Source organism: Passer montanus, unplaced genomic scaffold (assembly GCF_014805655.1).
Source record: "Passer montanus isolate IOZ18808 unplaced genomic scaffold, ASM1480565v1 scaffold21, whole genome shotgun sequence".
Lineage (NCBI taxonomy): Eukaryota > Metazoa > Chordata > Aves > Passeriformes > Passeridae > Passer > Passer montanus.
Window position 1 is genome coordinate 10,640,116 of NW_024366703.1, and position 25,586 is coordinate 10,665,701.

At 36.0% G+C, this 25,586-nt stretch overlaps 1 protein-coding gene across 4 annotated transcripts in view; it reads left to right on the forward strand.

Moving 5' to 3' along the window:
- The window catches only part of VTI1A (vesicle transport through interaction with t-SNAREs 1A), a 258,947-nt gene that overhangs the window by 54,559 nt on the left and 178,802 nt on the right, over positions 1-25,586 (forward strand). For 2 of the 4 annotated variants that reach the window (XM_039708805.1, XM_039708803.1), the window contains exons 5-6: positions 2,588-2,608; positions 7,462-7,546. In XM_039708805.1, coding sequence (XP_039564739.1) covers positions 2,588-2,608; positions 7,462-7,546 — 106 coding nt within the window. The remainder of the gene's footprint in view (positions 1-2,587; positions 2,609-7,461; positions 7,547-25,586) is intronic. The other 2 variants (XM_039708806.1, XM_039708804.1) reach the window with 1 other exon arrangement.

Sequence of the window (25,586 nt, forward strand, 5' to 3'; positions counted from 1 at the left end):
TGGTGAACAAATATTTTGTGTCTACTTAATTTCCGACTACAAAGTTGTGATAATATTAGATTTGGGCTTGCTGTGCATAAAGTGTGTCAAACTTCAGCTACAGACCAGGGGGTGAAGTTGGTCAATTTAATTCGCCAAGATCTAAAGAAGGTCGGTATCATTTCATATAGCCCTGGCAGAGCAGATCATTACCAGACACAAATCTGTTCGTTACATGCCGAGGGTTTATAGCAAAATAAATAGACTGTCATCATAAGTTCAGAAAATTGTGTGTTCGACCCACGATAATGTGTAAAGGGCGTTTAATAGAGTTCAGCATTTATTCGTTATCTATATGCGGACAGAGACGGCGGTGGCGTTATCAGCTTTTTTAAAAAAAATTCGGTAGTTTCGTGCCACGTGACGAGCCTCGCGGCCACACGCGTGCGTGCACACACACACTCACATCCCATCTCGTCCCTCGCTCTCTGTGGTGCAGTTTTGATTTTAGTCACAGCAGAAGGCTTAGCCACAAGAGATTCCACTGGTTCAAACCAGCGTAAACCAGATTTTTTTTTTTTTTTTAGCCTACAAAGGAACAGATTACCTCTTGTATCAAATTCTGTATTGCAAAAAAATAAAAAACCCCTTTGTTTCAAAAATACTCTGATTATCATAACCTAAAATGGTGGCTGTGCATGGCTTAACGCTGTTTACAGTTCAGGAGTGAGGATAATAAAAATAATGTTTCAAAATAGAAATGTAAGGGTTACACATTTTCATCAAGAGCATTGTTAAATGGGGGAAAAATACATCTTTTGTTAATTTGAATGAATATCTTTCAGCCAATGTTAAAAAAAACCCAACCCTCTCCCATTACTTAGCTTAGCTGCAAATCCCATGCAGAGCTTAAATTCAGCCATGCAGCACAAACAAGATAGAACATTTTTGTTTGGGACCTATTGAAAAAGCAAATGTGCAGCATTTTAAAACTCTCATTGATTATAGCAGGGTGGCATGCCCGGACGGGCTCTATTGCGGGAGAGTAGTTTTAAACTTTGGCCCTTTAAGTATCATAGTCAACTGAAGAATGGTGGCCTCAGAAAGAAAAGATAGCTATGTGATCAACTCCCAGATCGTCTCTTTCTAAAGAGCCTTAATGTTTGCCTTTTTGGGGGAAAAAGGGGGGGAAGAGCTGGAGAAAGACCAATTTATGATAGGCCAAGCACTTGGATTTAAGCGCTGGTTTGCCCAGCAGTGCCGTTTTCTTTATACCAAATTGTAGCAAAGTTCCTTTAGCTGGGTGCAGAAGAGCTGGCCCAGTTCAAGTTGGGGTGGTGTAGGAGCCCCCCTAATTACACCTCATTACAGCTCTTGTCCCTTTTGGTAACGGGGTGAGGCAAACCTTCTGTTTTAGAAGAGCCATATGAGACAATAGAGAATAATGGAGGTTCTTTTGTTTCCTTCATGCTGGTGAGACTTTATTAGTAGTAAACATTCTCAGCTTACACGTGTTGAAAATTAGTGTTATGAAACTGTAGGTGAAGTATCAGCATAAACTGAGATAATTGTGTAGTGTTGTAATTTCAAACTGGAGTCTGTGAGAGAACTGTAATTTTTTTTTTATAAAGGGCCATTCTTGTGCAGATATTTGTTGTGAGTAATTATGCATTTTGTTCCAGTACAATTTATCTATGTCTCTAAGGGGTGAGTATATTACAACATAGCTTGATAATCAGGCTGGGGTTTTATTTAGTTTTATAGTAAAGCTGCCAGAGCAATATAGTGTTAGTGTTAGGTTGTGTTGATTTATGAGCATAAATCAATAAATATAAATTTATATGTATATAAGCATACACACACCCTATTTGTGTATATATATACACACCGTATAGTGGTCTGGATCAAGAACGTGGAATGGGTCTTTTCTGAGGGAAATATGTTTCATGTTGTTCCCTATTCCTTTGTCTATTTTTAAATATGCTATTCAATAAATCATAGTTCTGAGACATTTAACTAAGCTGCTTCATTTTTTTTTACCTAGCAGAAACCCTCAGTATGAAGTTCAATAATAAAATTAAATAATATAGTACAGTAGAACTCAGGTATATAAAAATTGAAATACTGAAATACATGCTATAAAGATGCAGTCATCTATTAATAAGTTAGATCTGCTAGTAAAATAAGAAATCAGTTGTCACAACTAAAATATACAGAAAACATTCTGAAAACTTGTATATACAAAACCACTTCAGCTGTACAATCTTCGAAGAGAGGAATGGTAAACTTGTTTTTTTCTTTATAATATAGACTTCTATGAAGTCATTCCCCTTTATTTCATGATGGTGTCTTAGATGTGGTTTAAAAGAGAATTTCACACTATTCTCTTTGTTTAATGTGACAGTGTGAGAAAGTGATCTTTATTCGTTCAAAAAACTCTGCATGTAGTCTATGTTTAGGTTCTTTTAATGTGTTTGTCTGTGATTTTTAAATGCTAAACATGTAAACAGATAAATTGTCAATGTTAATTCTGTATCCTGTCACACAACTGATCTTTCTTTCCTGCCATTTCTTTCCTTTTTATCTTTTTTGTGCGTTCATGTTGCAGTTGATAAAATTACGTGAAGAGGTGAGTACTTTCTTGCTTTTTGTTGTCTAGCTTTCCCTTTAAAGCTGAGTTTCTAAATCTGAAGTAGATCTTTTTGTTCATTGTTGCAGGGAAATCTACACAAAGCAAAAATATTGATTACATTGCTTTAAAATATTCACTGTTGTGCCTCTTTTTCCCTAATAATTGTATACTTACATAGGAATCTCTAGATCAATCCTTAGAAATTAACATTCTTTGATAGTGGAATTTTTTTAAAAGGCACTAGAAAAAGAAGGGTGGGAAAAAAACTCTATTATTTGATCTCTCCAAGAATACCATGATCAAATCAGGTACAGTAATAATCATGTTTGCATCACAAAATCTTTGATAGGGAAAGTACATTTATACACTGGTATTGAAAGTGAAAGCATTGCTTTGGTATAAACCTTTGCTGAAACATTTTAAAAATTACACAGTATTTCACAGTGTTTTGAGCTGGGTGTGAGGTATTTAAATAGCTTATGTATTATACTGGGTATTGTACACCCACTGAAAATGCAGTAGAGGTAGAGAGACCTACACAGATATCAATATTTATTATTTATTTGTGAGTGCTGTAGATCTGTAGGTGTAACACTAGAGATCAGTATTCCAGAACACCTTTCTTCCAGTTATAAAATGACTCATAAATATTTAGAAAGTAGCCTGTTTTAATGGTCAGTTTTTCAAATGTTTCAGTATATTTTCTGAAATTAATTTCTGCTTTTGCTTACTGTTGTAGCAAAGCAGGTATTTGAACTGCTATTTTTCATTATTTCCTAGTAGCCACTGAAAAGAAGGGCTGAGTAAAGTCAAGTTTACTTACAGGTCAGATTTCTGAAGGCTTTCATACAGAAAGCTTGGACCAGTGAAGTATTTGAATAAATATATTTAGAAGCACAAGTATTTTAACATCACTTATTTGTCTGGTATCTTCTTTGTGGAACATGTGTGCCCAGTAATGTATCAGTTATACATACTGGACTCTGCAGGAAAGGATTTGTGAGTTTTAGAACTGGTGAGGACAAAGACTTGTAAAGTAACCAGATTAAGGACAATTACAGAGAATTCTTAAAACCAGGTAGGTATTTCTGATACAAAGATTCTTCACTAGTTCCCTGAATGCTTTATTTTCCCCCTCTTCTCATAGAGCTGATATTAATATGCAAAAGCTACAGAGTAAAAGAGTTAACAAAAAAAAATTAAATAAAATAAACATGTAACCACATGAAAGCCTTCCCACCACTGCTGAGCTCCCCTCCCCAATAGTCCCAGTATTTAAACAGATGACAGTATTGTTGCAAGGGTTTGTATAGCCTGATTTCTGAGGTTTTTCAGAACAAGGTTCATTTTCTCATCCCTTTAACAGCACCTGCATGTCTGCTCCTGTGCTTTTGCAAACAGTGTAGTAGGATCATTTTTGTTTGCAAACATAAGATTATAGTTTTATAAAGATTCCTAATTTTTAAACTCACTCTGAAAATTTAATTATACGTAAAGAGCAAAGCTGCTGCTTATCTGCTTTTCTTTTTGAAATAGCTATGAAGACAAGTAAGAATATTCAGAGTGTTATTGCAAAGGGCTGCAACTTGGGAGCTATACTGAACTCAGTTATACCTTTTGGATTTTATAAATCCTTTGTGTTAGCCACCTAAAAATAATTGACATTGCTTCTTGTAATTTTCTTCTTTTTTTTTTTTTTTTTGCTTTTCCTTGCTAGCCTCATAAGATACTTTTTCCTCTCTGCATATGGTGGAAGCAGCAGAAAATAAACTAAATAAGGGGATTTATTACTTTGTCTTGTACAAAATCATGATGGTAGACAGAAAAATAATTTAAAACCCAATTGTTTGCTTTCTGTTCTCTGCATGTAAGTACCCACTCTGTGTTGGATAGGTTGTAAATGCAATGGTGTTTTTATACCCAATGCAAAATGCACATTAAAGTTTAAATGAAGGCTAGTACAGTGACTCAGGCATAATTCTTGACTCGTCACAGAGTGAAACATCAAGGCATCCCCAATTATAGTTCTCCTAAGGAGGTATGAAGTGATCTTAAAAGAAATTGTGGTTTGCCATACTGTTTGTTAATAAAACCTGTGCTTCCTCTCATTACAAGGCTCTATTCTCGCGCACTTGCCGTACACGGGCTTCCATGGAGGCTGTGTCGCTCTGTCTTTTGAGCTCCTGAGATCTCAGTTTGAATCCAGCCCACATGGAATGACTAAATCTCTAGTGATAGCATGCCACTTTGCAAAACTTCCTTATATAACTCCAGATAGAAGCTGTTTCTGAAGCTGCAAGACAGACTGAATCACCTCGCTACCCTCCTCGCAGGGTGCAGGGGATACTGTGGGAGAAGGAATTTGGGGAGGGGTGGGAAGCAGTTGAAAGCATCAGCTGCTGCTACAGGGCATTGATTTCATGTCCAAAGGACAGGGTGCCTCCAAATCCAAACAATGTAAATGGCACCACCCTTTATAATAAAATTAGGTTTCATTATAGAATGCCTTGGGTGGAAAGGCTCTGAAATCAAGTTAAGAAATGGCTGTGAGTTAGTGTTAGCACTGAGTTCACAGGGTTTTAGTTTTCTAATTGCTCGCAGTAAGATTGAACTGGGATGGTAATTTATTTTATTTAAATATGGCTTAAATGGTATAGAAAAATATACAGACAAATGCTAATTCTTTTTTGGGTAGCTCTTTCACGTTGTGATGTGAAATCTGATTATTTCCCCCTCTCAGGGTGGTGTTTTCATTTCCCGTGTACAACCCTGTACATCTGTTCTGTGATCAGTGTTCTACTCCTTGTGCTCACTCCCAGCCTTTGGTGGTTTTTAAAGTATCTCCTCTCTAACTTTTAGGATTCTTACCCTCTAAACTACTTCTTTTTGTGCCCCACACCTCCCACCTTCTTTCCCTTCTACTTTTCTTTCTTGAGAGACATCTATATGAGTGTTAGGTTTCAGAGGGTTTTTACAAAGTTTAAAATACTTAACACTAGTTCAGTATTATTTGGAGGGGTACTATTTCGAGAGAGGCACCATACTATTTTTTTATTTCTAATGGTCAATGAAGAGGAACCAGCAGATGTTATGAAAAGATGCCTTTTTAAAAATAATTAAGCAAAATTAACACTAATTATCTAGATTGACCATGAGTACTAAGAACATGTACCAGTCTAGCTTGCTGTCATGATTTCAATTAAAGCATTGTAGCTTGTGGTTTTAAATTTTATTAAGTGCTTGTGCTGATTATTTTTTTCTTGGTGGCCTGCCCCCCATGAATGTAAAAGCCTTTTTTGCAATTTTCTCTTAACCTATCCACTGTGTATTAGAAAGTCTATTAATTATTATAGACTGTTATTGCAGCTTTCCTGACCTTCACATTGGGTCCTATCTATGCTGATCTAAATGCATTGTTTTAATGATTTCCAAAAAAAGAAAAAGAGAGGGGGGAAAAAAAAAAAGAAAAAAAATTCAAGGCAAGCTTTGATGTGGCTTTAGCTGCCTCGATCGTCTGGCCGCATCTCAGAGATGTGTCACCTATGCCGGGAGGGAATAGGGAAATCACGTTTTGAATGGTAATGATAACATACTAATCACTTCCTTTCTTTGAAGATAGAAGCGAGATATTCTGTCAGCATCCCTGGCTGCTAGAGCTTGGAGGCACTGGTCTAGGTGTATTAGCTTAAGTGTGCATGTCAATACAGCTTGCATCTCCCAAGATCCATAGGGGCTCATTAGAGCAAGGTAGATCGTTTCGGTAGACAGCCACTCAGATAATATGTATGGCACCTCCTTTTTTTATTATTATTAGAAAGCATTTCTTCCATTTTAAAATGACATCTGTCAACAAGGCAAAGTTGTAGGGAATATTTTTTGACAAATATCCAAAATGTGGTTTTTGGGTAAAGGAGTGTGGTTTTTGGAAAGGTGTGTGTGATTACTGGGAGGGAGAGGGGGAGGCTTATATTTTTTGATGACTTGATTAGAGCTAGTCCAGGATCAAATTTTCAAAGGAAATGAGCTTACATGGTGAAATGTTGGTGTTTTGGATGGAGGAAAAACTGATGAAAATAATAATTTTGCTTTTTCACCATTATGGACTCCCCAAGTAAAAATGCATTGAAAGATGCATTTTTACCACAGTTTATTGTTATATATGGCAAATATATTATGTTATAAATATGTTATGTTACATTATAATGGGCAAATGTCTTCTGAGGAAAAAAATATTTTATACCTGCATCTGTGTATCTTATTTATATATTCACATATATTTAGGCATAAGAGATGTAAATCAAGAAACCAGTGTTTTGTTTCTACATCTTTTTACATCAAACAGTCTGAAGAATATTCATGCTGTTCAGTATTCTGTATGAATAGCTTGTTGTTTTTATCACCTCACTTGAGTAGTACACATAAAGGAAATATATCCTCTGCTGAAAATTAAGTTCATATTAAAAACTATCACTTGCATTTAAAGTGATGGTTTCATCAAACTGTGGTTGAATAGAAGTCATGGGTGCTTGCATGCATGTGTCACAGAGAAATCTATTTTGGAAATGCTCTTCAGACAGGTTTCCCACGTAATAGTTGCATTCTGATTTGTGGGTTCATGTAAGAGGAGTGAAGCACATATTCCATGTTTCAAAACAAAAATGATTGGTACATATAATTATGACTGATCATAGAACCTGCCCCTTCCAGTGGTCCTTGTAACAGACTATTCCATAAAATATACGTGGATATTTTTATGTTTTGGAATATGAAAGCACAATTAAAAAGGGGGAGAGAACATTGTAGGCTGCTGCCTGATTTTTTTTTTCTCTCTCTTCCCTTTTCTTTTTCAGAGGGCACATCTGCTCGATAACACAGAGAGGCTGGAAAGGTCATCTCGGAGACTAGAGGCTGGATACCAAATAGCAGTGGAAACCGGTAAGAATTCTGAGAGTGAGCAAATTGTCTTGCTTATGCACAGCAGTCTTCACAACACATGACATTTCAGGGAAACTTCAAAGGCGAAACAGAGACAGCAGCCCGAGATGTGGTTTACATATTGGGGAGACAATTGGGAGCTTATTTGCGCTTATCTTTTTTCAAGTTAAAAGGCATGACATCTACTGAAAACAGTTCCTGAGGTTTAAAAGTATACATCTGAAAAGAGATGGAATACTTCGTCTAAATTCTACATTTGTCTTAATATGCAGTTACATGTTGTCAGTTTACCCACCCGCAATGATTGCTAGCACACACTGCAGACTCCAGTTGTTTTTGTCTTTTACTTTCATTCATATATGTAAAAAATTTCATTTTAGTAAATGTATAAGATATTAACTACACTTGATATATAAAAAGGTTATCAACTCAATCTTCTTTCAATCAGTTTAGTGACTGATTATGCAGCTGTTTCTGTGCAATGAAAGAAGTAAACAAATCACATCCCTAAATATACAGATGGAATAACATTAATGGAGAAGGCTAAATTGCAGCGCAGTTATTGAATTAGTGGTGTTTTTAATTGACTACAACTTTTCTGTTTATATTTTCAAAACGTTTTTTCTAAGGTTTAGCAATTTGTAGTGGATTTTTTTAAACCAGCAATAGTTAAGCCTTCAAAGTCTAATCCCCTTAAATAAAGCTTGTGCGAAGTTGAAGAAAGTTTCAGAAAATATATGTTTGAGCCATGAATAATTTTCTGGCAGAGTCCTGATTAATTGATGCATATCCAGAATATTTTTTTAGAATTCAAACCTTATAAGAGGTAGATTGAGTTAAACCCTTATAGAGTTAAATATGGCTATGCTAAATAGATGGTATTACTCAAGTGCCTACATTTTAATTATTCTGGGCTTAGTGCTGTGCATAATAAAGAAATGGATGTATGGAACATACAGTGCAGAATTTGGAGGGGACAAGGAGCATTAATTCTTTTGTGCCAGAGGATGGCACATTATATAGACAGGCATATGATAGCAATTAAATTTGCTTTCCTTTAGATTTTCTATAAATGGTCAATAACTTGTTTTTAGAAGGACTATTTTAAACTTGTCAAAAATGGTTCCTGATCTGCTTTACTTTAGCCTGGATCTTTTACAAAGAAGCAGTATATAAAAATTCAGACTGATCCTTTTGTGGAGGAGATGTCTTATATCCTTTTTACTCCATGTGGAATTTGTTTTATGGAGATGATGATCATGTTAACTTCGGTTGCATATCTCCATGGTGATTTCTGAGAAATATGGTTGGAGTGCAAATGTATATTTATATGGAAACGGTGTCTTTCAGTATCAAAACCAGGTGAAACTGCATTGAATTCCATAGAGTCACTAATTCACCCCATCTTTGTGTCCGTCTCTACTTTTTATCTCATGCACAGACAGAGAAAGAGAGAGAGAGGTGTATAATTCTTGCTCCTAAAACTCTGTGAAGACTAGGAGTGAAGTGATATTATATGATTTCTTAATATTATTTAATTTCAAGATGATGAAACATTTAGAAACCTTGACTTCATTGTAATGTAGATTTTTTTCCCAAAGATTTTTTTATAAACTGATGAATTATTTTAATCCTGGCATGGACCACAATGATTCTAGGTATAAGAGAATTTAGAATAATCCAGTGCAATGAAAGAACTTACTTTTGGAATTATTTTTGGTTGCTCTGTGTTGAGGTTTTCCAATAAAATAAAACATTTTCAGTTCTTCTTTGAGCAGACTCCTCAAACCATATCTTGCCTTTTTTATTACTTCTATTGCATGAGGAGCTTCTCTACACATCACTGGTGAGGCCACTTCTGTAGTGCTTTTTCTTGGTATGAGCTTCCCTGAACAAGAAAGGCATTGACTTACTGCAGTGAGTCCAGGAAAGGACCATGGACAGAATGAAGGGACTGGAGCATCTTTCATGTGAGGAGAGGCTGAGAAGCAAACAGTGCTCAGTGTGGTGAAGAAAAGGCTCTGGAGGACTTTACCAGTGTGTACAAATAGCTGATGGGTTGGAATGAAGAGGAGGGAGCCAGACTCCTCTCAGTAATAGCCAGTGACAGGACAAGAGGCACAAATTAGAACCTGTGAAATTCCATCAGAACATGATAATTTTTTACTGTGGTAGTGGTCAAACAGTGAAACGGGTAGCTCACAGTGATTGTCAACCCTTCATCTCAGAAGATACTCAAAATAAGTCTTGACTCTGGGTGACCCTAGGGCAGAGTGTTGGACAAGGTGATCTCAAGTCCCTTTTCACCTCAGCCATTCTGTGAGATGGATGTGACAACCCTTAAGTATCTATTCTGCTTTATTTATGTGGTGTCTTTTCACAATTATGGATATGTACGTTGCATACTGTAATGAAGCTGGATGATTTTCACCTCTGGAATAAGTCACATTTGGGTCTTTTTTATTACCTTAATCAGCAAAAATACATATACTATTTTAACCTGCCCCTGTGATCATCTAGGGATTAATCTGACATCACATAACTAATTTTATGCAATTTCACATTACAATTCCTGAAACTTACCATGATAAATTAGAAGCTTTTTTCCTGTTTGCATCTCTTAAATTGATAAGCCCTTTCATCTTATGTACAGTTGCTCATACAAGCTGAGATCTGTTGGAAGGTCTGATTCCTTCTTTGAGCAGTGTCATTGATTCATGACTTCAGTGGTGTCTGAACAGGATGCCACTTATGTCACCATCTCTAAGGCAGCCCAGCACTGTCAGGCTTTCATAGCTTGTCTGCTGTCATTTGTTGATGCTGAGGATGTTTAAATCTATGCAGAAACCTCCTGAAGGACTATGCAAAGCCTTCAGTATCTGGCAACCAGTTCTGGAGTACTTAAGGCCCACTGTAAGCAGAAGAAATTTATTCTAAGCATTTGTAGGGGTATGTTGAAAATTTAACAGGTGTTTGAGAAGCTATTTTGGTGCACCTGAGAGTTAATCAGAGCATTTGCTTTTAAGTTGCCTGAATTTTTTGGTGAAAACAGGACAGAAATCTCTTAAGACATAAAGAAAAACCATCAGCTGTTTGAATCTCAAAGGTCTCCATTGTTTGTACCAAGAAGGGGAAGTTTTTTATAATGGCTTTATAACACTGCAAAGTGCGCTCATCTGCTTTTTAAATTCAAACCACTGTTTTAAAGAATATTTCTTGTTGTTATTTTTCTGGGTTTATGTTATAATCTGCTTTCCTCATGAGAAAAAGACAAATTTACAGCCTTGTAATTAGGTATTTCCAATACCACACATTATTTTTAGGTCTGCAACTCAGTTTTCTAATTTCAGGCCACTTAGTCTGACCATATAGCCTCAGAATGAGAAAGATTTTAAGAATGCATAAAAATTGCTGTTTTCAGTAAAAAAGGGACCTCACCAAATTAATCCTGTTTAATCACAAAATTCTTCCTGGTTTTGAGGGGTCTTAATTCTATTCCCCATGCTCAGATTTCCACGGTACTAAAATGAATTCTAGAGCTTCCTTATTTTGTCTGCAGAATGTAGCATAATAAGGTATACCCTTCTTTATGGACTTTGATATGTTTGCTCAGACAGGAATATTTTGAATGAGGAATATTTTAAAATGCTTCATTCATCTTCAGTGATAAAATTGGCTTGGAAATGTAAAACACTGTCAAGGAGAGGAGCACACCTTGCTGTAGAGGACCATTGTGCTCTGCAGTTGAGTTGCTTTCACTAAGTTCTTCTCAACTGCCAGATATTTCCAAGGGGGAAAAAAAAAGTGGCGTTTATATAATGTAGGTTTCACCTTGTCTCAGGACAATGTAAGTGAGAGAAAGATCCAACCATTGAATGCTGTCCAGGATTTCAGGGGAAAACTATGTTGCAAATATTTACTTTTTTTCCTTCATCACCCTTAGATATTTCTATAGCTTTCAGTAATTTGAGAAGTGTTGGGCTTCCCTCCATGAGTGCTGATTATTGGATATTATGCTGTGGCTCTGAATCTCTCTGAAATATCTGTGCTACTACGAGAGTTTGTAGATAATGTATCTATTTTTTGTGCTTAATCTTTAAAATTTTGTCTTGGCTTCTATTTTTATACCCATTTTGTAGCATGTAAACATGGTATTTTAAAAGTCAAGAAATCAAAGGAAGAAAAATTCTTCTGTTCCATATACAAGAGAAACTTGAGTTGAGTTTGCTCTAAAATTATTATTTATTTCAATCCTCCTTACCCATTGGGAATCTCAGGAATATGTAACTCTGAAACAGGTAAAGGAGAAATATCCCTCAGCAAGAGACAGAACAGCTTATTTTCCACCCTTGTTTGACATGACTAATTCTTGTTACTAAGGGATCCAAGCAAATTTCAGTGGCTTTCACCTGTTGTAATGACCTACAGTCAAACCTCCTTTTCTGGACTGAGCCATAAATCCATAATGTAATGTTGTGGTGGCCTACAGGCAGAGGGTTAGACCCATCTCAAAGTGTTGGCACCCTACTTGCTGAAAAGCAAATAGGAATCTCTTTAGACAAAGGTGTGTGTTTGCTTCTTTATGAAATAATATTAATTCTTGTCTTATCTGGATGCAGCACTGAGTGAAAGTGCAGTGAACAGAGCAGTGAAAGTATATTAACAAGTGTTTATTAGGTGCTTCTGAAGGCAGGAGTCTTCAAGGTCAATGATTTTAGCATGAGAAGGGAACTGTTTTAACAGAACTCTAGAGGTGTCCTGCCACACACGAGTAATGGAATTTGATGTACAAGCACATTGTCCACAGCAGCATGCCACAGATTTGGATTTCTCACTCGTTTACTGATGGAACAATCTGACTCTCATGAGCAGCTGCCGTGAAGGACCCTCTCCTTCCATATTTCATGGTGTGGTTGTGCTGGTCAGGTGTCATAAATGAGATGCGCACCAGAACTGTCACAACATGTGAAACCCTTACAATTAAAATAAGTATATTGACCAAACTGTTTCCATTCCATTATGGTTGCAAGAGATGGAGTTTACAGGTACAATAGAACTTTAAAAATGTTTGCTCAGCTTAAAAAAACTTCAAGTGGCTCTAACATCCAATGTTAATTTAACAAAATACCAGATCCTAATGTTCATACATATAGGGCTAAATAAGACTAGTGGAAAGGTTGCTCTTTCTCCTTTGTAATTTTGTATACTTAGTAATTTTCTTGAATTAGTTAATATCTCTTGAACCTTCACACCCCTGTTCTGTCTTCAGGTGTGTGCATATTCTGATTACATTTGAGCTACAAATAACTAAGAGTATGGAAATGGAAACCAAGTTTTGAAAATCAGGATCTTGCTTCTAGTGTCCCTTGCTTTAAATAAAAAAGGCTATTCCTGTCCTAGATATTTACACTTAATATCTACCTATTTCATCTCTAATGAATTATTCATACATGTATATGTGGATACTGTGTGTAAAACCTTTCATTAGAGAAAGAGGGCTTCTGAGTTCTGGAGCATATACCAATATCTCCTCCTCAGGTGTTTCTTTGATATGCCAGAACATCTTTCTACTGAAATCTTAATCCAAAGTTTCTAAAGTGAAATGAGTTTTTATGCAGTTTCCAGTCACCATCAGAGAGAGCTTTTTCATGATCCCTGTTTCTTCTGCTAGCAGTAGTATTTCATGTTTCATATATAATTTTTTTTTCTTTTCTGGCTGATTTCTATTAAGATCTGTTTATTGTTTCAGAAATTCATTTTGAAGTGGCATATTGCATTCCTACATCTCTAAGCCCTCTGCCCTTCTTCATAGTCTGGGCTTTAAAGTGGTGAGGAGGAAGAAATAGGGAGAGACTTTTGTTTCTGGGGATGTCAGGCCTCAGGAGTATCCCAGCTGCACGGTCATGGGGGGAATCGTGTTTGGGTTGTGCTGCTGCTTTGTAATAAACAGTCAGAAGCAGCATTGAGAGGGCATGGAGAGACCAAACTACTCAGTTTCCATTCCTTAGTGCTTTACCATGCAGTTTTTGATACCAGGGAAGGGCTTTTTACACCTTCAGTTTGAATATTTCCTGCTGGTTCCTTGCTTGTCCAGTCACGGAGCTGCTCCCTATTGCCACCTCCTCCCTCCTGGCCCTCTCTCTCACCATCCTTCCCAGCTCTGACCTTCCCAGTTCTAGCTCTTTAATACCCTTTCTCTCTATTCAGATACTCTTTTGCATATTAATTCAAATTCTGCCACCATCCCAATTTTCCTTAGCTCTGGCAAGGATTTGATTCAGCAGCAATATGGGTCTTGCACTTTTGTGGTCATGAAAAGTTTATCCAGTAACTCACCCAGCATTGAATAGTGGTTTTAAAGTCTGTTCCCTCTGCTCCTTTGCCCTCTGCATTTCCATGTGTTGTTTCAAATGCAGGATATAGATTGTTTTGGTATTTTCTTATATTTATAAATACATAAAGTACTTACCATGAAGTAAGGAAATTGTGCATTTTCATTAATTGAGAGTACTGCCCTCTAACTGCTACCAAAAAAATCCCTTTCCAACTACTTTTTTTGAAGAGGTGAGGAAACACTTTATAGAGTTGTAAGACCAGTTCTGTTAAAAGATTATCTTTTGGTATTCAGCACCTTTCAACTGGATTTCCAATAAAAAGAGGGCTTATCTTTCACCTCAGTAGGTTTGGGATTATATCATTAATGCAGCAAATAAGGACTGTCAAATCTGCTCAGTAGTACAGATTTGCTAAGTTACAGCAGGAAAAAGTAATGATCCAAATTTTCACCTTTTTGCCCTCTGTTTTGGAAGAAGTCACAGGTTATTTAACATGTGCAGGAATTTATTATTGTACCACATGTCATGGGACAACTTCAGTCTTGTTAAGAACTCGCATCCAGTTCAAGTTTGCGTAAGACTGATTTTTGGATGAGCAAACATAGCAATAACCTTATAAAGATGTGTTATTATATGTAATAGAAACATAGTTTTACGAGTTATTCAATGCTAGAACGATGAAAACATTGTTTTTCAGTTATCCGAAACTTTAAGTACTTCCCATGTGTATGCCAGACAAATAATCACACAGGCTAAAATGTGTATATGTTTTCACAAATACCTTGCATTTGTCATAGAATAACTGTGATTATCTGAATTATAAGCTGAACTCAGAAGATAACATTAAAACATTTTTTTACAGGCCCTCTATTGGACCACCTCTACTGCGTAGACTGTTGTACAGGAAATAACCTCTAACTGAATCAGAGATAACAGTATTTCAGCATAGTTTTGTTTTTTTTTTTGGTGCTGACCCTCTTTCTTTCATGTATTTATTCATATAAGATGGTGTTTATTGATGAATGAATTCATTGTAGCTTATTCCTAAGTCTGTAGTAAAGCTTTTGAAGACTTTTTTTTGTCCTAATAAGAATGTGAGGATTTCAGGTCAAGGTATATGGCTAGTTTTTGGTCTGAACTTACACTACCTGTTTCTTTCAATTTTGAAATTATTTAGCCTCAGGGAGCTTTCCCCTCTGTGATAACATTTCAGAGTTTGTTGTCTGGTTCTGAGCAGGTAAGGTATATAAAAGAAAGAAGGATAAAAATAAAAAGATGTTTTGAGCAGTATCTGTTGTTACTAGCATTGTCAGTAAACTCTCCAAGCCACCTTGGTTTGAGAAAGAGATAATGGAAAAGGCCACCAGTTGTCTGTCCTCCATATATATGTTTATATTCTCTTTTGTTATCTGTTAACCCTCCCAGCCACTGTGCTTAGGTGTCTCCAAGAGGTGTCAGAATTTCATCTAACATAGCTTGTCCAGAAAATCCATTTCAACAGGTGGACAAAAAATGTCCAGTCAAGCCTATAGCAAGTAAATGTTCAACTTGTATAGGCCTGAGAAGATCTCTTGATCAGGTTGCATATTCTCCCTGAGGAAAATGAGTTGTAGAAAAGTTGTCTGAAAAGTTTCAGATAGTTGGGAACTGCTGGTTAATCTTTAATGGGTAGAACTCAAATTCTGATGTGTTGTCCCTAAACACTGCTCCCATTTACTTATGATTTATTCTCTCCCTCCCATGCCATATACCACTAGCAGTCCTCTTGAACTTTCACCAAGTGAAAGGAATTGATTCCAAGTGATACTGACTTGGCAGTGACAGTCAGTCTGTTGCAACTTTTGAAAGAGCACAGCTGAATGGAATTGCAAGTCCACTTTTGACCTTCAAATATATTAATACACTGCTAATTTAATGACTTCATTTGCCGAGTTTATTCTCCACAGAACATCAGCTGTATGTTTTGATAAAAAGATACTTTGGTGAATTGGAATTTTTGGTATTTAAGTAAACAACCTGGTTTTCAATAGTTTTTAACAGACTTTTTGCTACATAGGCATTGCTGAATTTGCACAGCATGAGGTCTTGCTTGGCAAAGACTCTTTATATTACAACTTGCGTCAAGAAGAAAAGTTGATGAGTTTAGACTTGACAAAACTCACCTGTGTTTTGCAGATTTTTTTTTTTATATTTCTTGAAGCTTTCTACCTTTGCTTCCTGATAGGCTAACATTGTTTTCCTCTAAGTGCACTAAAGAATGAAGTTTAACATTAAAAAAATATATCTGTACTGAGCACGCTTTTCTAGTGAAGCCAGTATAAAAAGGGTTTTCATGGTAGAACATCTTAGGACTAAAGAGTTACAGTAACACAAACACTTTTCTTTTTTTTTTTTTTTTGGGGGGGGGGGTGTGGTGGAAATATGGGCAGGGAGGGGGAGCCCAAACTACTGTCCTGAAGAGGATATACAAGCACAGAATTGAAAAACATCATTCTATCACAGTATGAAATGATGGAAGAGCACCTTATCTGAGTATTTCTGCATACAGTTAAAGTCAGACCATACTGCTGTATGATAATGATTTTATTATACTGCTGATAGAGTTTATTTTTGTTCTGTAAATACTGATATTTATGGTCCAAAAAATTATCCATGTGTTGCATGAGCAAGCAGTCAGGTTTGAGAAGTGCTGAACATTGTGGAACCTTAGTCCAGTTCCAGTTGAAATGTCAGCTTGTGTAATGTGTGTCAGATGAGGACATGACCTCTAATTTGTGCAAGTACTGCCGACCATCCAAGTCTCTATTTTTAAATCAAAACTTTAGACTCAGGAGTTCCATGTTGGAAGCTGTTTACTGACTGGCTTGATTTCATCCTGTCAGTGTGAGTGGAACTGCTGATGTGCAGTACCACTCATCTCTCTGAACTGGCAGTACGAACTAGCACTGTGAGTTTCTTTGAGCTGGTTTGGTATTATTTTGAGAAAATACTTCTGGTTATTGGCTACTTGTTGTTGTGAGGAACTGTAGACCAACAAAATTGTAGTTCATGGTTTTGAGAATACAAATTCACTATTTTACATGAGTCACAGGCCACTAATGCACATCTGTACATACTTGTTTCTCTGAATCTTTTCTTGGTTCAAGAGAACCTTTTTGTTGTCTTCTGTGATTTTGTATCGCTTCCATATGTTGTCAACTTTTTCCTTGCTCCTAATTCCAAGTATCAGCTGTCTGTCACATTGTGGTGCTTTTTCTGCCAGTTTCTCTTTTACCTTGTATTTCACTATCTCCAAAATTGTAAATGTAAATTTTGATATGGAATGTTATATTCTTGGCCTAATCCTAACAGATGTAATAAACTGTCATGGTTATAAACATGCCCATTTGGCAGAGCATATTCATTGGCAGAGCATAAATATTTACATATTAAATTGCAAGTGAGTCTGGGCACATGCACATTGATTGACACATCGATGTGCATGCTGGGGAAGAATCAGAACCGTAGAAAATGCTGAGTTGGAAGGGATCCATAAGAATCATAAAGTTCATCAAGCCCAATTCCTGGCCTGCACAGGACAACCCCAAGAATCACACCACGTGCCTGCGTGCATTGTCCAAGCACTTCTTGAACTCTGTCAGACTTGGTGCTGTGACCACTGCCCTGGGGAGCTGTTCCAGTGCCCAACCACCCTCTGGGGGAAAAACCTTTTTCTAATATCTCCTGACACAACTTCAGGTCAATCTCTCACTGGTCACTCTGTTTTGCTTAGTACCTTTCCAAAAAGATTTGCAAGATAAGAGTTTGTTTCCAGCAGGGAGGTTGAGCTCTGTCTGATTATCTCCAAATCGAGGGATCAGGAGTAGATAACTGTTGTGGTTTGCATTTTTGTGAAATAAATTCCTCAATTTACATTGCATATGTTGCAAAGATAAACATGCTGCAAAGGTAATCTCTTGCATCTACTTGGCTGGTGTCTACTGGGGTGAATTTTCCCATATTTTATGGAGTCTGTGACTCTGTAAAACTGAAGTTTTTAAGTGTTCATGTGTTTGAGTTTTGGCTTCTGTTTAGCTCCCTTGCAGGATCTAGGGAGCCAACATGCAAAACAGTTGAAATGAGAGTATTGTTTAGGTTTTCATTTTTTGTGATTCACAGGGATGCAATAATTCTGTGTTTTCATTACAGATGTCTTGAAAGTATTAATCTGATTTTTATAGTTGAGTGCTGTAAGATTTCCATGTGTTGAATATTTTGGCACTTGCCTACTGTAATAATTGGCTGGAATGCCATCTTGAGAAATTTTCTGAGAATTATTGTATTTGCTTTACTCCATATGTAAGTGATTTTTCTGTTTTAGTGCCCTATTTTTCAGTAGTGAAATAGGAGGTATAGAAGTGTTAAGAATGAAACAGAGATCACATTAATTATTTTCATTATTTTATTTTTTTAATTAACTGCTTTCAGTTTTATGGAGAGGATGTATTTTAAATCCAGTCTAGAAACAATGATATTTTCTCAAATGAGTTTAAAATGGCAAGACAGAGTATTGCTCAAATGGTAGTAATTCAAAGGAAGGGTTTTTTATTGCATATCCATAAAATGTTCTATACAACAAGTATTCCAGCAAAACTTTATAAGTATGTTATGAACTAGACTAGGTATTTACTGTATAACAGAATAAACAAAATAAACATTAATAAATGTTAATTTTAACATTTTAAGGTCATTTAGAAATGCTTTGTAAAACCTGACCCACAGAAATGGAAATGACACTGAATTTGTGGAATAAATTCATCACTTGTAAATGTAAAATATGCTTGAATAAACTTTGGTATTTTCCCTATGTTGATGACATTTTAAAAATTATTTTATTCAGCTATTAAAACAACAAAATACTGCTTGTCATCTCCTTTTTCCAAGAAAGTTTCTTCAAACTCAAAATTAAAATAAATCACGAAACAAAGAAGAATATGCCATAACATGTGTAGCTCTTAAAGAAATATATGGTGGTCCTCCTGACCACACAGAGGGACAAAACTGAGTTTGAAAAGTTTTCTTTTCTTTTGGTGGAAACTTCCATGTTTAAGTAGCTATGCAAAAACAGAGAGTGAACGTTTGATTAAGAAAGTAATTTTAACTAGTGGTTCAAAAGAAGATTGCCTGTAGTTTTTTACCTGTAAATTAAATCAGTCATGTATTTCTGTATGTTTTTAAAGAACAATGCTTATTACTTTACTCCATTTTCCTGTTAAATACATGGATAATTATTTACATGATCATGTTTCTTAAAACATTTAAAAATCTTTGACCATTTGTAACAGAACCTTTTATTCATCTGTGATGCTCTGCCCAGCACACTTGCACCATTATGTGTATATTTTGTGTGGGACTACTATATTTTGGTAACAAATGAGTATTTTAAATATATGCCTTGCAAATTTATGAAATTTGAATGAAATTTTGATACAGAAAGGTAAAATAGTAAATTAAACATGAAAATAGCTTTCTATGGTCTATTGTTTTACTGACTCTTTGCTTGCTAAACCACTCAAACAGAAGTCCTAGTGCCAAAAAGCCAGATTACCTGTATTTTACTCAGTCCTACTACAGATCTCAGGAGTTGGTGTATTAACAGTTTTAGTTCTGTACAACTTGTGGACTGTCAGTTTTTCTGTTACAGCTTATTCATGCATAAAATAACATTTTCTGCTTTGCATAATGATAGAAAGTTTCTGAATTGTAAAGTTCTGCAAATGTGATGAATATTATTAAAGTTATGGAGTATCATTTATAGCCAATTTAAATCCTTGCCACAATGTGCCTCCTTTGTGCTGTAAGTTTAATAGTATCTCTTCACACAATTACAATTCCTTACAAAGCTAATATTTTGAGATGTTATGCTATTGACCATTTGTTGCAGTGGAGATGTAAAAATCCCTGTATGAGCTTGGCATTTCTGTAATTTATTACCTTCCCTGTCATTTTCCATAAGTGTGCTACTGCTTCATTGACATTTGTCAGAGAAATTTATCAGGAGACTAATTGCTCACTTCTAGTTTTTCTTCAGACATGTTAATGCTTGGGTAACAAACTACAGTAGAAAACTTGGTGTGATTTTACAAGGGCCCAATCCAGAGTTCATTGAAGGCAGCAGGAAAGTTTCTCTTGATTTTTCCTGAGATCATGTTGGGAAGGTATGGGGAATAACCATAATCAAAAACACCACGACTGTTACTCAGCTTTTATTTTTAATGACTTTTAGTTTAGTTTGGTAAAATATGTTGATGTCCCTTGATATTGAGTAGTCTCTAAAATGGTTTCATTTTTGCCGTGGGGAAATAGCGCAATGAATGACCATTCTGTACTTGGGAGATGTTAAGTTCAGGGCTGAAGATACAGTTCATGAAGACAGCACTTCTAGATTTTAAGTGTTTGAGAGCTGTCTGAAAATGATCCAGGTAGACTCTGTTCTTAAGTTTTAATGTTCTGGGGGGTTTGTATCCAGTCAAATATAGTGCTTTATCTCCAAAGATGAAATTTTCCCATTTTGTCTATATAATATTTATATATGGACAGGAAATAGAAGTCAGAATCCAGATATGTTGACCCTTGAGATATAATATTGACCTCAGTGAGTATTAACTTCGTGGATCAATAAATGCTGTTATTGACCTCAAAGAAAAATCAATAGCAGCTTGTTAATTTGCAAACTATGACTGCAAGAAAATGGTACACATTTTGTTCTTCATTATCACCTATTTATATCTATATTTTAATACTTTCAGTATTTCCACCTAGAGATCATCATGTCAAAACATTTCAATCCCAGCTGTTAAAAGGTTGGGGATACAGACATTATACATTATGGAATAATTGAGGAGCTGTACAGGTTAGTTCCTATATGTCATGAAAATAATACACTGAACAGTTGTATTTCACCTGTGTCATGTTTCCTTTTGGGGTAGTCCAGTTCATTTAATTTCATTTTCTCTGGTGTGCTTCATCAAAACATTGCATACAGGTACTATATTTTACATGCCAGACTTCTCCATGAATAATAAAGGGGATGAAAACCTGACTACTGGAAACAAGGAGACTGAAAGTGATCACTAGAAAAAATCATAATTAATATACAGCAGATTTTTCCTATTTACATAAGGATGACAGGTTTCTAGGCAATAATATGTTCTGAAATGTTACTATGTGACTATATAACAAAGACGAAAGTTTTAAATGACAAAGTATTGGTGAAGAGGTGTTGTTTTGTATCATAGCGGGTTTTGTATATGAACACTGAAATGTCAGGTTTTACAGAGCTTGAAATGCCTAAAAAATGCCTGTTGCTGAAATTCAAATGTCAACAGTTCTTCTGCATATATACCACTTTGATATTTAAACTTAAAACCCTCATCAATAGTTTAGTATTACTTTGGCCTTGTTATGACTTGGCTGCCAAAAAATGCAGAGGCTGATTTGGTCTGGAGGATTGTGTCTTGGTTGGCAGAAGACAAAGCGCAAATCTTTCAGCATTTTACATTCACTAATTCTGACTGATACATCTGTAGCGATCTTGGCAAGCTGATGACTGTGTTTAGAAAACTTTTCCATCATTAAATGACAGTATGAGAGATATTTAAATGCAAAAATAAGGCCATACTTGCATTTTGACAACTGAAGTTGCTGCAATTTTTTTGCCAGTTTGATGGCAATGTGGTTTTGCTCTTTAATATCATGGGCTCTCACTTGTGCATCCATGTAATCCTCTTGAGAGACAGAAACAATGATAATATACTTATTCTGTTGATAGACAAAAGTACAGTGATGTTAAATTTGAAAAGGGGAAAAAAAAAGAGGTGAGAAGACAGCACCAAGCTAGATTAGTCTCAGAGGTTCAGAAAAATGAGGCTGGTGCAGATCTGGAAAGATATTTGTGGTTATGATGAGTATCTTTTCTGTCTTACAGAAGTCCTGAATGATCAGGGAAGGTGGTATCTTAAATCCTATATAGACATCCCAAATAGTAGGAGCATTTTCCTTGATTCTCTATGTTGTTTTGAGTCATGTCTGAGTAATCAATACATTTGGATCCTTCTGCAAGAGACCAATACAGAAATGGTGCGGGAAAGTGGCTGATTTGGGGAGGAAGAAAAGTTCAAAGTCTCACTGCAGGAGTAGAGAGATAATCTCAGTTTTACAGTTTAGGTTTATCTCATTTCAGCCTACAAAGATCTCAGAGCAGCACCCAGGTGTTCAAAGTGTCAAATTGTCCATTCCAGCAGATTTTTTATAGTAGAACTGGGAACAAAGTCTGGGGCAAGCAGACAAATTGAGCCAAATGTAGCTCCCTGGCTCTGCAGACCATTTATTTCACAAGACAGAAGTTACCCACTCTGTTCAGGAACACAGTGCTGCAGTGGCTGGATCTCAGTGTGACCCCAGGTCTCAGGATTACAGGACATTTCTTATGATGCCTGGCTTAATGGCTGGCTGGTACCTGGGGAATTCTCTGCTCTGGAAGCATTGTCTTTAAGGTGTACTGAAATTCAAGAAAAAGCCTTGTGAATTCAAAATGCCAGTTGTCATCTACAAATGTCTGATGCTTTATTTTCTCTTCTGATATTCTATGTAATCACTAGAACTACTTACTTAATTGATGAGAAGTGTTAGGACTGATACCATGTCTAACTTGCCCAAAGGGAATATAAAATAATCCACAATGTTTTAATTTTTTAGAAGTTATGTTCAGAGTCCAGTTTATGCAGTACATCAGAAGGAGTTCAGTTTATAATTATAAAATCACTGAATTTAACTTCTTAATAGATGTCACTGATGGCAGACTTACTGATTTCCATAACTGAAATGTTTTGAAATTTTGCACTAATGGTCAGTGGGGCACAAACCAGTAATGTTTGAGATGAGATGTTCTGCTTATCCTCTTTGTGAATGACTTTTGCTCTCCACATTTTCCTTTATTAAGAGAATTTTCCATTTACTTCCTATTTGGGGAAAAAGTCTCTACATTATTAAAGTATATAAAATATTTGATGCCATAAAATGGATCTATTTTAGTTTGATAAACTAGAAATATCCTGCACTGTGAGGGTCATAGCTTATAATACATACTGTTAGTACTTTTTCATTTTTCTATATTAGGAGATTAGTGAAAAATAAGCTCTATCAATTAAGTTTTATTGCAAAATTATCTTCAGATGTACAGCAGTGAAGATGATATTGAGTGATAACACTAGAGTGGATTTTGTATAAAGCAATTACAACTTGAAAACCACAATCTGAATGAAAATATTGCTTAGGGTTTTTTGTAATCTAGCATTAATACCAGAAAACTCTGTCTTTGGAAAGTGCTTAAATTACCTCGGTTAAACACAAGACATTCCTAAGGTGTTCCTATGTGCTATTGACTGAAAAATACTTTTATTTGGTTTCACTACTCATGCGTTCTTAAATCTGTGAAGTATATACAAGCATATAGTTCCACATCATGAGATGCTTGCTTAGTAATACCCTGTTTTCCTAAAATATTAGTTTTTATATGGATAACAGAGTTCTTAATTGAGAAATTATCTTGTGTAGATGCAATTTGATGCTATGAAATTCTCTGCATTCCTAAAAGCAGTGGTTTACCCTGAAAGAAGCAGCAAGCTCTTTTCCTCATGTGATGCAGTATATATAGCCACAGATGTTTCTTTGACATGTTATTCTGGAGCTGAAAGTGCATTGAGCTTTGCAAAATGAATTCCAAGAACTTCAGAAGTAAATTGTTTAATTCTGCTGATAATGAATGAAATCTATCCAAATGTTCAAATCGTTCCTTTCATGGTGTTCAATTCTGCCATCACACCTTCAGTGGAACTGGCAGTCCCTCAAAATACATGAAGGAATCTGTTAATTCAGAAAAACAATTGTTCAATAGCTACAAAGCACTTCAGCCCAGCCGCTTTTCATGACATAGGAAATTTTGCTTGTGGTATTCACTACCCATTTTCTAACATCATACTTCAGAATGTTCTATTGAGTACAAGAGAAGATCATCTGTAAAACACCCAAGAAAGTGTTTTAAAGTGTGATAAAGTGAACAGTATTTAAGGAGGGTGAAATAATTTCAGAAGTGTATCAGTTGTACTCCATTGTTTCATTGTAATAAATAGTTTGTGTCTCTGACCAAATCTCCAGTGATGCCAGCACAAATCAGGACAATTTAGTCAAGTGGTAACAGGTTTCCAACCTTTCAAATTGATCAAATTGAAATAGCCCATTAGGAATTGATTTAAATCAGTTTAGATAAGCTCAGTCTTAGTCCTGGCCCTTGAGGCTTTGGCTACTGAAAGTTCACTTGAAGCTGGACATATACCAGCTCCACAGGCCATCAACTTTATTAGTGTGGAGATAAGCTGATTAGATCTTGTCAATCAAAGGTGCCAATATCTCAATTGAGTGTCTCTCCCAGTCTTTCTCTCCTTCTTTGTTGCCCGCTTCAATGCCTTAAAAAAAAAAAAGAGAGAGAGCAAGCAAGAGAGAGATGTGTGTGTGCATCCCCCTGGTTGTCACCAAGCAGGGTGCAAGGGCACTGTGATGATGTGATGACTATATTAAAGAGGACATCAATTTGTTTTAAAGTGTTTTGATTTTTTATGGTGGCATTAAGAGAGAGAACATTGTGGTTGCAGCTTTACTAGAAAGCAAACAGTTCTAGAAGGGGAAGAAAAAAAAAAAAGTGTTTCTTTGAAACCTACCGGGTCTTTGAGTCTTGCTGTGCCAATGGGCGCTTAACTGCTCCTGTAACTGGCATACTCTGATCCACCACCAGCTTAGGTACTATTCTCTCTAAATTATTCATTTATATAAAATAAAATAATTTGTGGATGTTTAATCCTTGTAGAAATAATTTTAAACATTTGTTAAATATAGCCTGCTTGGGAAAAATTTGGCTACACCAGTAATGAGCATGATGTAGCAGTCTGGAAAATTACTGTGTAAATTAAGGTCAGGTTAGAACATATGCACTGACCCTGTCTCTGGAAATGAAGTTATGTATGCACCAAATAAGTACATGCAGATATTTGTATCTCTGCTTTGTAGAGGTAAAAAACAGATAAAGAGAACATCAGCTGTAAAAGTGGAATAGCACAGTGTTTCAGCTTTAGGCTTCATCATATAGTTAAAGATGGTATAGAGGAAAACTGGGCTTTTGTTCTTCACATCTGAAGTTTGCTCACACCATGTCTCCCTCATACTTCAAATGCAAACAACAGAAGCCTGTCCTTTTCTTCCATCACCCTACACTCACCACCCAATGAAGGCAGGAGCTGCAGCACTGCAGAACTACATTGCCACACTGGATTATCTCTTTATCAGTTATTCTTCACTCCACTGTATCAATTTTCTGCTAACCAATCAGGCAGTCCTCTTAGAAAAGACTGTTTGACTATTTCTTCTAGATAAGTGTATTTATAGCTACACAGATCCACACAGACAACTCATATGCTATGTCTTGGAGAGAGAGAAAGGGAATTGCTTGCTCCTTCCAGGAGACTTTTGGTTAATGCTGCTGTTTGGGTATATTACAGGGAAAAAAACTTAATAATTGTGTTCAGTTCCTAATTGTTCAATTGGGTCCTGGAGTTCAGGTGTTACTCTGGTTTCTGTTGCAAAGTGCAACACCATGTATTTATACAGAACAGAAT